We start from the raw sequence: 15,614 nt of genomic DNA, 5'->3' as shown, positions 1-15,614 counted from the left end.
ATTATCTTAGTAAATCAATGTGAGTATATGATAATCAAAATACCCAATGTCATATAGGATGTTTGTTTGTAAGTTGTATAATATGAATTGTTTTTCACTCACATTAGAGCTCAATAAGCTCACCTGGTTTCTAAAACAGTTGTGCAACAGTTAGTATCACTCGCACACAGCTACAGAGTCCTAAGAGTGTGTGTTCAAGAACCACTGTGGAGTTTGGTGTGTTCTTCCATGTCTGCGTGGGTTTCCTCCTGGTTTTCCGGTTTCATCCAACAGTCCACAAGAAACACGTTGGCCATACAAAAGTTTCCATAAGTTTAAGTATGTGTGTGCAAATGTGTGAACTGCAGAAATGACTCAGTATGGCAGTAACAAACAATTTCATTAGTACAAATAGCATTTGTTTACAAAGGATCTTTTAAAGGATCTATGTCTAAAATGCTTCACAGGTTATTGCTTACTGTTATTTTGACACAAGCTCTCTATCATTGCCAGTGTTGGAGAGGGCAAGATTAAGCGCTCCCATTTTCCCAATTACTGCTCGTTTGCTGCTTTTTTGTTATGGTTTTGTGTGGAGCCAGTTTTATTCCTTATTGAACATTTTTATGAAAGTTCCTGCTTTCAATAGAAATAAGACAACACTTCACTGATCCTAAAGCAAACTGCAGAATAGATTAAATTGTCATCTTTACCTGAGAAGAAATGATACATTTACATATTATGTTTTAAGACTGAGATTGAAGTTGCTCTTTTGTATTTGAATATTTGAATATTATTTTTGTTGAATAAAATCAGTATTGATTATAACATCTGTAATGGATAGAGAATGAATAGATTGAATAGAGACCTTAATACACTGCAACAATCAATTACATAGGTCAGTAACAGCATGCAGGTTATGTATCAGATTTTTGTTAGTTTCAGCATAAGCACCTAAAAACAATCTATAAACAGTATATGAGAGCAATCTTACATTTTTCTCTACAAAACATCCAGTGAAAAATATGAAGAAGCTAGGGTTAGGGTTAACAGATAAGCAACGTGTGGCTTTAGGAACAGAATTTTAATTTGTTTAAATTAAATGTAATTTTGTAGGCAAACCATTTTCAGCACTATGCTGTTTGCACCCAAAGTCCAAGAATGATCCTTTCATCTCTTCCCCCAAAAACCCACCAGAATTGTTTGCACAGTGAAATATTTTAATCCACAAATCCATGGAAATACAATTCAATTAACATACTGTCCATGCCAACAAAAAATCAGTTATTTATAAATGCCCAAAAGGTTATCAGTGTAAGGTACCATTATTTTATACTTCATATACAATATACCAGATATACCTGTTACACTCACAGTTAGTTTATATTAAATATTACAAACATAAAAAAAGATAATCATAGATAATCAAATAAAATCCATCAGGGTGTATTCACTAAACAGACCAGCTCTCCACATATAGAGAGCTTTTATTTTGCTTTTGTATTTTATATTGCTCAGTATATAGCTTTATATATATATATATATACGAGACAATCCAAGTCCATGAACCTAGAGGAAAAAGAAGTGTTCGTTTTAAACAAATTCAATGTCAAATGAGAACATAGAATATGGTAAGAGAGTTAAAAATGTGTACATACTCTTTCAAAGCAATTAAATTATTTCTTTTTCTCTGCTAATACAAATCTTGATGAGCTCTCTGTTTTATAGTTCTGTGATTGCTGAAACGATAATAATTTGATCAGTTAGGGTAAGTATTTCCAATAACCTAGCTCATTACACATTAATCAACCACAAGATTAAAACCACAAACAAGAAAATGGGATGAAACTGATTTCTCGTTACTGTGGCACATGTTGAGGCATGAAATATATTAGGCTGCATGTTGATGTTTTGGAATCAGGAAAAATGGTAAGCAAGTGTCAGCATAGGCACACTGTCGATTTTGTCTCCTGCTTCCAACACCTTAGGTTCAGGAAGTAACTGTTCACTTGCTGCCTAGTATATCCCACCCCACAGCCATCATATTAATCAATGTTATTCACTTCACCTGTCAGTGATTTTAATCTTGTGACTGATCAGTATATATAAAAAGACATTGTCACAAAGATTTACCTGTAATCTAAAGCGTTTGTGCAGTGCGCCTCGAACCTTTGGAGAGAACAAAATTTTTTTTTATCTTTGTTCTTAGATTGATGCTTTGTTTAATGTTTAAAAACTGGGACCAACTGAAATTGAAAAACATTTAAGAAAATTTCCAAACCAATGCAGAATTATTCCTAATTATAATTAAATTGCAATCTTACCCTTTTCTCTCCAAAGCATCCAGTAAGAAGTATGAAGAAGCCCTGCATAACAATGTGTGAGAGATTGAATGTGTTTAATATAGAATTATAAATATAGTCATTTGTTAATGATTGTGGGATTGCATGGTAATACCTGAAATGAGTTGAAAAATGTAAACGCGTAGTTTACAATTTGAGCGTAGGGCTCCAGTGTGAGGTCAAGCACTAGCACAAAAAGTCCCAAAATCCAGGTTATTCCAAGAGTAGGTGTAAGGAGGACAACTGTCTTAATAATGCTTCTTGCAATCTCCTTTTCATCATGAGTGCTTCCCTCTGATAAAGTGGGTTTTAAAATCCTGCTGATTACCACAACCATGGTGAACATGTTCAGAAACACAATAACAAAAACAGGAAAAAGGAAGGCATGGATAGACCCCTTCAGTGCACTCACATATATCAGCCAACATGTCTCAGTAGAATAGTACTGTCCCGCCATAGCATTGCCATAAGTAATAATTGTGACTATTACAATTATTAAAGGACACACATATCCCAGTAAAAAACATAATCCCAAGTAGACATTTTTCCTCAAGGGAACAAAAACAAAAATCACTTGATGCAAAAGGCCCAAACTCAGGCACAGCATCCAGAAGAACACAGCCAAGTAGCAAAAATGCTTCAAAACCGTAAGACTTAAGCACCAGTTGGAGGGGCTTGATGATGGAACAGGGGCAGCGAGAAAACTGCTATCTGCTATTGACAAACAAACCATAATATTCACTAAGACGGTGTGCCTAAAGTGAGCAATATTTGTCTTTACCACTGTATTCCACACTAAAAACTCAATTACTAATCCCAAAATCAATGATAAAATTGAGAAACTTAGCCCTGCATATGTCAGCTCTTCCATGTACTGTAGTTTGATTGGTTCTTTAGCCATCATAATTGTAAATGAGGTCAAGTGTTCGCAAATACACTGATCTGGGTTTTTCAGACCACCCCAGCTACACCCTTCATCAGACCATCGATGGTGCACAGAATCCCAAAACACACAGTACATTCGATGGTTTCGGAGTCTGTTTATGTTCAACAGCATTGAAATCCTTGTGTTATTTTCACCAACAACTGATAATATTGTATCACTTACATAGGTTTCTTTATTGTATAGCATATTCGGTAACTTGCTAGCTAGATTATTGATCGCGGTTAGCACAGATACATTAGATGAGACTTCAGTGACACTGACATTGAAATTATGACTGAACCTGTTCTGCATGTTGTTAGATGTGTTATACATTATTATTTGTACATTATCTTGTTGGAGAGCTGACATGTCAGTTAGAAGTGCTGCATTTAGATTTGTTTGCTTTATGATTCCTTCTACAGCATTTAAATATTTGGAAGCCAAACTGTAACTGTCATTACTGCCCACAGGACTCCAGCTGTAATTCAGACTGCCATTCAGAAGATTACTGGAAGATTTGACAAAATCCTGAAACTGAGAATAGATAATTATGTTAATTTTAGAATTAATGTAATTTTAAAAGATCTGTTAATGGCATGCATTTTTAATAATTTCTTAATAAACATGCAATTATTTACCAATACCTACCGGGAACACTGTCTCATTCCATTTAGAATTCTGCATTTGAGAAGCATTGTTCATGATATACAGAACATCCACAGACGCATTAATATTAGCATAAGTTTTAACTGACAGATCTTCTGTTGACTGCCTTAAACGATTATATATACCATCAGCATTTCCTTCAACTATCCCCTGTCCTCTCTGAAGGTTCTGTTTTTAGTATTCAGAAACAGAGATGTACATGATTAAAGTCCTGATCAACAGGTTAAAACTACACATAAATTACTGGTTGGAAAGTTATTTAAAAAAACTTGTTACAATAAGGCTAAATAAAGAATCAAATTCTGCCATGTTCCACTTTTTGCAGTATATACTAGCACTGCAACATGTTGTGCTTCACATATTCAACCTGGAATTTCATTCTTTTTGTACATAGATTTAGCAAAAGTATCAAATATATTAAAAGTGTTGTAGTGTTTTTTGTCCAAAAGATTTCAATAGCTCATCACAGTGTGATTGATCCAGGAAAAAACAATGATCAGAGAAATGGATCACAGACTGCATTATACTGGACTAATTTGTAAAAGAAAGTTTTGGAAATTGACTGCACATTTAAAAAGGTTATATGGAAAGACTAATACCGTAGCATCATTTAAAAGGTTGGTGAGATTTTGGGTCACACACTCAGAGATTTCACTGTCCCACTTGCCAACGTTCGTGCAGTTTCTCTTATGTAGACCAACAGCAGGAGGATTGCATAACCTTATTGCAGTATAATTAGCTTTGGCATCCCCCCATACACCATCTCCTTTGCAAAAAGGTGAGTTTCCTGGATCAAAATATTTTTAAAAATGATTCAGCGACAGTGCATTTGCTTTAGTGTCAGATTAAAGGTCTGCTAACAATGCTATGCAATCTAACAATGCTGCTAACAAATACATCAGTATTGAACATGATTTTTCACTTTCTCTTTAAATGATGCCTGTGTATCTCACAACTACAAATTTTAAAACATGTTAAAATTACTAAAATGTTCATTTTAAATATGTATAAAATTTAATTAGTTAATTATAAATATGTATAAAAATAAACTTACCCTGAATGACATGAATATTTAAAGTGGCATTTCTGGTCTGATTTATTCTATTTTTAAAATGACAGGTAACTGTAACTATTTCCAAATTCATGTTACAGGAGATAGAATACTGGGCATAATAATCCATATTTTCATTAATTTGAAGATCTGTAAGTATAGTATAGTATAATATATTAACATGAGTTAAATGAAAGGTGATAAAAAATGTTTTGCATTATTTTTGTGTGAATGTGTAGCAAGAAGTACATTACCTGGATAAGCGTGCATGGTATTTTGGGAAGTCCACATAACTGTATAATTCTCATTGCCATTTTGAACCATACAATGAACAGTAATGGTAAGAGGATTTGTTTGTCTAATGCAGTTTGGAAATTGGGGATCACTGAAGATGAGAATTTGGGGCAAAAGTGCTATGTCCAAGTCTAGATTGGCTCTATATATTATAGAGACAGAACTGTCAGACTTGTAGTCACATGTATATGTTCCTGCAGTCAAATGTAACAATAATGAGTACTGGACAAAAGTCAATTTAGAAAATTATCAAGAAAACAAAAAATTATGCAGTAGTTGCAAACAACCATTCTTAAATGTTTCTTTAAGTGTTTATTTATAATTAAGTTAATATGTATATGTGCATCTTCACAAAGTCTAAATTGCGCTCCTCTTGGTCCTAAAATGAAAATGTAAATGTAAATGCGCATTGTAAAACCTACTACAACATTTGTCTTCTGCATTTAAAACAATGTGAAATTGTGGGTTTGGCGCCTTGCTCCAGGGTACCTCAGCTGTGGATTGAGAGAGGAGGACTACCCCCAGTTTTCCTGACGGTCGTGGGAATCAAACAAATGATCTTTTATCCCTAAGCTCTCTTCTCTAACCATAAGGCCACAGCTGCCCTGGCTATCATGGCTCTGCCCTCTCTTCAAATCTGAACAATAACACACTGAAGCTCATACTCACTGCAAGCCTCAAACCAAGTAAACCATGTACTAATTTTGAGGCTGAGTAAACTTAGTGCTCATTTTGAGGCACACATGAGCCTCACACTGAGCAAACCCAAGCAACTGAATGATCTTTGAACTCATTCGGTAGTTTCATATGTGTATGGCTGTATTATCCTGAATTTCCCTGTGTGCTATTACGCTGTGTATCTAATAATATGCTGGTAATTACAGAGATGTAAACCTCAAAGATTTGTGAAATCACAACTGCAATTCAAAGCAAAAAGTTAGAAAATGCAGCTTTTCTGTCTCAAGGCTGTGTAAGTTGCCATGGTAACATTAACAAAATTTTGTTAGCCAGTGATTGAGGGCTATCAGATGCACACATTCATTAGATTATTAAGGCCACACCCAGCATTTTGGAGATTCTTGAGGAGTGTTTTATTTCTCTTTGTTTTTTTTAAATTCAATTTCACAGAATGCTTTGCAGAACACCAGAAAATTTAAAAATATCAAAATGTATTCCCAAGCATTTTAATTATATATTTTAAGGAATATATCCACTTCTAATTTCCACCTACAATTGATCAAAAGAAACATTCACACTAAATATGCAGAACCTGATGTTATTATTTAAAGATGTTGCCATTGGTTTGGAACAGAAGCAAAGCAGCAACGTAGAAATCATGGTGAATTGAAGTAGATTTCTTATTATTAAAAGAAACAAGGCCATAGCAGAGACCTTTAATTATTTCTGGCACTGTAACTGGTTTAAATATATAAATGTAATTTCACAAATAATCCATGATTTCACAGCCCTGTCAGTAAAACTGTAATGACAAGGAAAATACATTTTAAACATATTTTGTTACTGCTTATGAATAAATATATATTCTTTATATTTTAAATGCAAAGAAACAAAAACTTTGCATGAAGGAATATTTTCGCTTATAAAGGCAGAACAAAATCACAATGATTGTAATTATAATTTTTAGCAACATACCTTTCCAGACTTCTGTAGTCTTACTAATTGAAACAGTGCTGTTTTCTGAGTTAGAAGTCACTGTAGCTTCAGTTCCATTCGTAATAATCTGCGGGTATTTTCCATCTTTCTGGAAGGACCACGTGGGTATTTTCAGTTGTTTTAGTTTACAACATGTTATGCTGGTAATATTATCATAAGGAACTGGTTGCTGGGGATTTTTGATACTGGTCATCCCTAAGTATCCCAAAACAGAGAGAAACAACTGAGGGTGTGTTTATAAAAGTTAAAATACTGTCTTGTTTGTTAAATATGTACATTATGTACATGTATATTATATCATTAAATATTTTAACAATATATTGTATCTTTTTGGCCAATCAGGTTATGCATTGGAAATCACACTTCATACAGCACACCAGCAAAAATCCACCCCAAAAGTAGTAGTCATTTTTTGTATTTCCTTCCATTTACAAAATTCATCATCAAAAGGATATTTTTTGTCTCTCTGGGGTGTCTATTAAAAATTACCTCTTACTGCAAGGCTGAATGTGGCATTGATGGAGTTTTGTAAAGAAATGGTTGCATTCTCAAGTTTATTCACGTTAACTGGCGCAGTTAGCATCATTACAAAGCTTCCAATCACGCTACCCAGTCTTTAAAAAAAAAAATGCTTATTTTAATACCATTTTACATACATGCCTTTACTATTTATGTAATGACATTCGACAAATAATGAACCAGTTCTATAGTGTGAAAGTTTAATATTGCCATTCATTACCTGATTGCTGTGATCGTCAATGAATCAAACCAAACCAGAGTACTGAAAACAGATTCCAGCTAAAAGAAATTACATTATTAAATAACATTACAATAACCCAATTTCTGTAGAATATGGAATTAATAAAATGAATGAAAACAAACATATGTGATTTGTAAATATTTATTTAAATATTAAAAGTCTAAAGTAAGGATTTCCAATGTTTTCACAGAATTGTTTGAATGTATGTGTTATAGAAACTTAGAATTATATGCCTGCAACTCACTCCAAAGACAATTGTGGCGGAATCTAAGTAAGAGTGAATGTTTTATTAAATAATTACTTACTATGTTTATGAATATTCCAGTATGAGCAAGTGAATATAAAATTAAGAGGATTGTCTATCAAATTTGGGCTCACCCAAAATGATTTCTCAATGCAAAGAATGTAATGCACATAAGATAGTGAGACTGATGAAATTTCTTTTGACTGTATGTGACATTCAAGCCTTCAGATGCCACTGGATAAGAAATCATCATAATGTAAGCTAGTGTTAATAATATAGTTACATGGGCTCAGGAGCAGCTGGAAAAATAGTTGTCACTTAAAACAAACTTTTGTTATCAAGAAATGCAACCTGAAAATCTGTGATGCAGATTTATAGAAATTTATAGAAAATCTGTGATGCAGAATTATAGAAATTCTGTTCTATAATTCTATGCAGAAGTCTCTGGGTACAAGCTCATCTCAGATGATCTGAAATACAGGGTGGGCCATTGATATGGATACACCTTAATAAAATGGGAATGGTTGGTGATATTGACCTCCTGTTTGTGGTACATTAGTATATGGGAGGGGGAAAATGTTCAAGATGGGTGGTGACCATTTTGAAGTCGGCCATTTTGGATCCAACTTTTGTTTTTTCAGTGGGAAGAGGGTCATATGACACATCAAACTTATTGGGAATTTCACAAGAAAAACAATAACATAACTTTATTTTTTCATGAGTTATTTACAAGTTTTTCTTTGTTTACAGCCATTGATATGTCGCAGAGGTTAACACATGAGGAGCGAATAGAAATTGTGTTGATGTTTGGTGAACACAGTAACCGGGTCATTGCAGCAGATTTCAATGTAAGACACCCTACGAGACCACCCATCTCCCATGCTACATTTAGCAAACTGCTTGCCAAGTTTCGTGAAACTGGTTCAATGTTGGATTTGCCAAAATGTGGATGCATGAAAACTGTCACTAATGAAGAAACATCCGTGGCTGTCCTAGCTTCATTCAGCAAGAGCCCACACCACTCATATTGAAAAGTTTTCCCTCTCCCATATACTAATGTGCCACAAACAGGAAGTTAATATCACTAACCATTCCCATTTATTAAGGTGTATCCATATAAATGGTGTATGAGTGCTTCATAGACAGAGTGCATGTGCTTGATTGGCATACAAGCAGTCTAGGTCTTTCTTCTGTGGAACATCATGAAGAGAATATTTAGACTTCAACCACAGACTGTTGAGCAGATTTTGGTAGCAAGTTAAGGTTCTTACCATTCCTCATTCCTCTTGTAAAAATATAACAATTTGTATCCTCAGTCCCAAAGTTATCAAAATGTTTTTTACAAAAATGTGCTGTAACAACATGTTAAACATATCTATTGATCAGTGATCAAACTGGAAATCTTTTCTTAATCATTTTTCAGTTAAATTAAGGTTCAAGAGAAGGATCAAATCACACATATTTTGTTTTATTTCATTTTTGAATATGTTTTCAACTAATTGAATATATGTTGATTTAATTCAATTAGAATATTATTTACTTTATAATATATACATTTCTGTGCAAAGGTTTTAGGCACCAGAGATTATGAGATTTAAAAAGCTATTTATCTGAGCAGTAAGTGTTTATTTGCTAAAAAAAAAAAACACCGTCAACAAATAACATCCAACATTAGAATAAAACCAAATAACATTATTCCAGTGAGTATGATATTCTGTGTGTGAATGTGTTGGTTTAACTTTTTCCAAATCTCTCTTTGTGGAGTCCGTATTATTTGAGGTTATCATCCAATACTTAGTTTTACCGGTTAATAATGATTTTAAATAATGTGTTGTCACACCCTGGTCCTGTCATGTGTCTGTTTTCCCCATCATGTGCTCTTGCACATGGTTCTCTTTATTATGGTTCATGTCTCCACCCTAGTCCCGCCTTTGTTCTACCTCCTCATCAGTGTCTCCACCTGTGTCTCCTTTGTAATCCTGCCACCTCGTTATCTGTCTCAGTTGTCCTTGTGTGTATTTAAGTTCCTTTGTCTCAGACTTCCTTTGTTGGACATTCAACATGGCTCATCTTTCACTAGTCTGTCTGTCTGTTTGTTGTCTGTTCCCTTTGTACAAACCGAATTCCAAAAAAGTTGGGACACTAAACAAATTGTGAATAAAAACTGAATGCAATGATGTGGAGGTGCCAACGTCTAATTTTTTATTCAGAATACAAAAATGATCATAGATCAAAAGTTTAAACTGAGAGAATGTATCATTTTAAAGGAAAAATATGTTGTTTCAAAATTTCATGGTGTCAACAAATCCCAAAAAAGTTTGGACAAGGCAATTTTTTACCACTGTGTGGCATCCCCCCTTCTTCTTACAACACTCAACAGACGTTTGGGGACAGAGGAGACCAGTTTCTCTAGTTTAGAAATAGGAATGCTCTCCCATTCATGTCTAATACAGGCCTCTAACTGTTCAATCGTCTTGGGCCTTCTTTGTTGCACCTTCCACTTTATGATGCGCCAAATATTCTCTATAGGTGAAAGATCTGGACTGCAGGCCATTTCAGTACCCGAATCCTTCTCCTACGTAGCCATGATGTTGTGATTGCTGCAGAATGTGGTCTGGCATTATCTTGTTGAAAAATGCAGGGTCTTCCCTGAAAGAGATGACGTCTAGATGGGAGCATATGTTGTTCTAGAACCTGAACATAGTTCTCTGCATTAATGGTGCCTTTCCAGACATGCAAGCTGCCCATGCCACAAGCACTCATGCAACCCCATACCATCAGTCATGCAGGCTTCTGAACGAAGCTTTAACAACAACTTTAGTTATCCTTGTCCTCTCTGGTCCGGATGACATGGCGTCCCAGTGTTCCATAAAGAACAAATCGTGACTCATCTGACCACAGAACAGTCTTCCATTTTGCCACACTCCTTTTTAAAAGACTCCTGGCCCAGTGCAAACGTCTGAGCTTGTGAAGCTTGCTTAGAAATGGCTTCCTCTTTGCACTGTAGAGTTTCAGCTGGCAACGGCGAATGGCACGGTGGATTGTGTTCACTGACAATGCTTTCTGGAAGTATTCCTGAGCCCATTCTGTTATTTCCTTGACAATGGCATTCCTGTTTGAGGTGCAGTGACATTTAAGGGCCCGGAGATCACGAGCATCCAGTAGAGTTTTACGGCCTTGACCCTTAAACACAGCAATTGTTCCAGATTCTCTGAATCTTTTGATGATGTTATGCACGGTTGATGATGATAACTTAGAGGTCTTTGCTATTTTACACTGGGTAACACCATTCTGGTATTGCTGCATTATCTTTCTGCGCAGCAATGGTGGAATTGGTGATCCTCTTACCATCTTGGCTTCAGAGAGACACTGGCACTCTGAGAAGCTCTTTTTATACCCAATCATGTTGTCAATTGACCTAATTAGTGTTAATTGGTCTTCCAGCTGTTCGTTATATGCTCAATTTCCTTTTTCCAGACACTTATTGCTACTTGTCCCAACTTTTTTGGGATTTGTTGACACTGTGAAATTTTGAATCAACATATTCTTCCTTAAAAATGTTACATTTACTCAGATTAAACTCTTGATCTGTCATCTATGTTCTATTACGAATACAATATTGACATTTGCCATCTCCACATCATTGCATTCAGTTTTTATTCACAATTTGTTTAGTGTCCTAACTTTTTTGGAATCCGGTTTGTATGTCAGTCTGGTCTGTCTGTTCCTTCCTTGTGCTTTGTGTACTTGTTTGGTTTGTCTGTTAGCATTTCCCTGTCTCTGGTCTGTCAGTATTTCCCTCTGTCTCAAGTCAGTAGGTAATTCCTTATCCTGGTCTTTCTGTATCTGTCTCACAGTCTAGGTTTCTTATGTATCTGTCACTCAGTCTAGGTCTCTCTGTATCTGTCTCTAGTTTAGGTTCCTCTGTATCTGTCTCTAGTTTAGGTCTCTGTTTAGCTCTCCATATCTAGGTTTGTCTGTCTGGCTCTCTTTGTCCAGGTTAGTCTCTTTAGCTCTATCTGTCTGTTTAGCTCCCTCTGTCTAGGTTTAGTCTGTTTCTCTCTGTCCAAGTCACTCTATCAAAATCTCTCTGTCTAGGTCTTTCTTTATCTAAGTTTCCTGTCAATGTATCCAAGTCTGTCTCTGTTTTGTTCTCTTGTATAAATAAAGTTACTGTGTTATCGCGAGTGTGTCCGCCTCCGTCAATCTGCCCGGTCCTGACGTGTGCTGTTAATTTAAACAAGTTCATGCAATCAATGAGAATCTGAACAAAACACTGTTCTTTTAACTCACACCTACTACTTTATAGAAATAAATCTTATATTTCTTACTTGTTTTATATTATTGTTTTTTTTTTTGTATTTACTGTGATTGTATATAATTTTATACAAGCAACACACTTACTGAGAAGGCATTAGTTTAAATATGTATAATTATCTTAAATGCCTAAGAATTCTGCACAGTACTGTATATATATATTAATGAATTGTTGAACAATACACACCGCATTAGTGTACTTGCTGACAAATTGTTTGTAGTCTTGACTTTCAGTATTTTGAATGTCATTAATATTAGGAAAGAGACTCCTCACATTCATTTGAAGAGTAAATGATCCATTCACAGTAACTGGAGAAAAACAAAAAAAGACTTATATTTTTAGATTAATTTTATTAATGATAGCAGGCTGACATTTATATCAAAATTAGGAAGTGATATGATAATTAATTAATTAATTAATATAATCCCTGTTCATTGTCGCTGTGGGGTCTGGAGCCTGTGCTGAATCAATGAGTGCAAGGCAGGAACACACCCTGAATTGTGTGCCAATTCATCACAGGGCATCACCCAGTCACACACACACTCACACTTGTGGACAACTTTGAATAGTTAATCTACCTATCAACATGTGTTTTAGAATGTGGAATCCTGAGCACTCAGAGGAAACCCATACAGACAAGTGGAGGAAAACCAAATCCCTTAAAGGCAGCTACCTGAGGAGGGGATTGAACCAACCACAGGACCCTGGAGCTCTGTAAGAGCGACACTACTTGTGACATAAATCTTAGTTCAATTTTTGCAGTGGCATATAGATCTCATAAAACCTGTTTGATCCAGGTTCTGAGAATTAGTCAGCTTACACCCTAGCTCAAGTTGTGTTAGTTGGTTTGCCAGGCTAGCAACCCTGGTCAAAATCAAACTTGCTTTAAATGCTACCATCTTTTTTTTTTTTACCATCAATTCACATCTGAATGTACTGTTGCTTTTGATGTTTGCTGGAGAAATAAAAAAGAAATTATTATTGATTTGGCATTGCACAATGTAACCTGAAATTCATGTACAGCTCCTACAAAATGTTCCATTTTAGTGCAAAAGATGGACTTCATTAGCCACACTCATTAGGTGTCAACACACTTTCAGACATATGTATTTTTTCCACCTACAGGTGGAAACTGCATGTGTGGGTCATAATTTTTGTCAGTGAGTGAATAAATTCTTGCAAATTCAGAATACAAAATATTTACAATATATTTAACTACACATAATACTCTAAATTAATCAAATGGATGTAACTTATTCTATACATTATTACCTCTTTTCTCAGAGAGACACATGGCCCTCGGGTTTGGAGCTGCAAAATCACAAATGTCACTTTGTAAGCAGCAATGGGTGTAGTTCTTACACACCTCGTCACTCCAGCTGTAGCCTGAATTACAGCTACAGTTAACTTTTCCAGACGCCAGAGTGCTACATTCTACAAGCCGAAGAGAGAACAATTGTAGAACTATAGCACTATTAATAAGGAGTAGATATCATTAATTTTAATGATTGTTCCAATGCACAAAAAAAAAAAAACATTCAGAGAGAGTACATTTGTTCAGAGTTGTTGAAAATTATGTTTGTTAAATATTACACTTTTTTGGTATCTGCTTAAAATGTAATCAATATTTATTTACCTGTAGTTATGCTGATGTTCTGTACCAGAGCTATATCATTCATATTCAGAGTTAGGCCTTGAAGTAGTTCTATGAAATTGTCGTATGCTGCTTCTTCTATGTTAAGCTCAATGTAGTAAGCCAGTGTTGAATTTTCTAGCACACATACAAAACTCAAAGTATTGGTACAAAACATTGGTGCTCTGTACTTAAAGCAATATATCTAGTCAAATATTTACCTCCTGAAGAAGCCTAAAAGTAAAGATATAAAAAAATTAGCAATATATTATGTGCAATTTACTGAAAGTATGTGTACAGTGTTAATTTTTGTTAAATATACATTTTATTCCTAGGCTCTTTCAAAATTTACGTAGTGCATATTCAGCAGTGCTGGGCTTGGAGAAGCATCAACAGAGTCTCTAATCTCCCTATTACAGTGAAGGTCATTAAACACCAGCACCTTTAAACACTCAACTGTACTCCAAAAATACAGATGTCGCACTGGCTAAAAGAGATTTTATATATATACTTTATAAAAAAGACAAAAAACAAACTAACTAACTAACAAAACAAAAACAATAACAAAAAATATATATATAATCCAAAAACATTACCTCTAATTTATTTTGAATCTTCAAAATAAGATTATGTACTCATCAAATCAACATGTGCTTGTGAGAAGAAAAAATAAACATAATTCTCACAGTAAAATACAGTGCAGGATCATTGCTATTACAGGACCATATCAACACATTTTGGAGCAGAGTTTCTGTCCATCTTTCAAAAAGCTAGAAATGTCGGATGGATGTGTCTTACAAGAAATGCTGTGCAACAAAATATTAGGTTAAAGGCCACAGCATTTTATTTGTTAAATTTCTATTTGTTAAATTATTTTAAAGATTAAACAAATATGTAAAATAAAATATAATAAAATAAAATTAAATATTATTTTTAAAAAGCAAACTTTACAATACATGCAAAAATGGACAACAATTACTTATTGTCAGGTTGAAGGGAAAAAAATGAATGAATGGATACTAACAAATGTGCCTAGGTCTGTATATATGAAAGGTAGTATTGTCCCTGATGGATGCTCTGGATGTTGTATTCAAATGTATTCAAATTGATGGAATTTGAATTATCCATCCATCCATCCACTGAATTATGTTTGCATTTTATTCCCAGTAATCTCTGCTATGGTAGCTTTGTACTTCTATAAGACAGCCCACACCTAGTATTGAAAAGACTTCATATGATTTTATTTAACCAACCTTGTAAAACAGTCCCAACAGGATGAGAATAGACAGTGTACAGGATTTCATGTTGAAGCAGGAACATCTGAGACAGAGAATAGCTGAATTATTCATGTGAGGGGAAAATATGTAAAGCAAAAAACATTTGTACACATGATTTTGTGTAAGTCACCACTGGAGAATAAATCTCAGAGTGACCATCTTATAACTGTCTTTTCTTAGTTGTAACTATTGATGTCAATTCTTCTAGACTTCACGTTAATACTTAAGCCTTTGACACTTTAAAGACATTTATTTAGAAGATTAGTTAACAGTGTTCTCCCCGTGTCCGCGTGGGTTTCCTCCGGGTGCTCCGGTTTCCTCCCACAGTCCAAAAACACACGTTGCAGGTGGATTGGCGACTCGAAAGTGTCCGTAGGTGTGAGTGTGTGAGTGAATGTGTGTGTGTCTGTGTTGCCCTGTGAAGGACTGGCGTCCCCTCCAGGGTGTATTCCCG

General features: G+C 34.9%; 1 protein-coding gene across 1 annotated transcript; it reads right to left on the bottom strand.

Moving 5' to 3' along the window:
- Window positions 1–894: 894 nt before the first annotated feature.
- Window positions 895–15,232, bottom strand: adgrf3a (adhesion G protein-coupled receptor F3a). Its single transcript, XM_066648891.1, has 17 exons — window positions 15,137–15,232; window positions 14,105–14,117; window positions 13,887–14,021; window positions 13,523–13,684; window positions 12,437–12,558; window positions 7,668–7,726; window positions 7,418–7,542; window positions 6,908–7,123; window positions 5,215–5,448; window positions 4,964–5,110; window positions 4,509–4,696; window positions 3,892–4,077; window positions 2,434–3,777; window positions 2,301–2,342; window positions 2,110–2,145; window positions 1,635–1,715; window positions 895–1,545 (listed from the first exon to the last, which is right to left on the bottom strand). Exons 1-16 carry the CDS (start codon window positions 15,230–15,232, stop codon window positions 1,653–1,655), a joined length of 3,168 nt encoding a protein of 1,055 aa, XP_066504988.1. The 3' UTR covers window positions 895–1,545; window positions 1,635–1,652.
- Window positions 15,233–15,614: the final 382 nt, after the last annotated feature.

Source organism: Hoplias malabaricus, chromosome 1 (genome assembly GCF_029633855.1).
Source record: "Hoplias malabaricus isolate fHopMal1 chromosome 1, fHopMal1.hap1, whole genome shotgun sequence".
NCBI lineage: Eukaryota > Metazoa > Chordata > Actinopteri > Characiformes > Erythrinidae > Hoplias > Hoplias malabaricus.
Note: the sequence above shows the minus strand (reverse complement) of the source record. Positions and strands in the feature narration are given on the sequence as shown.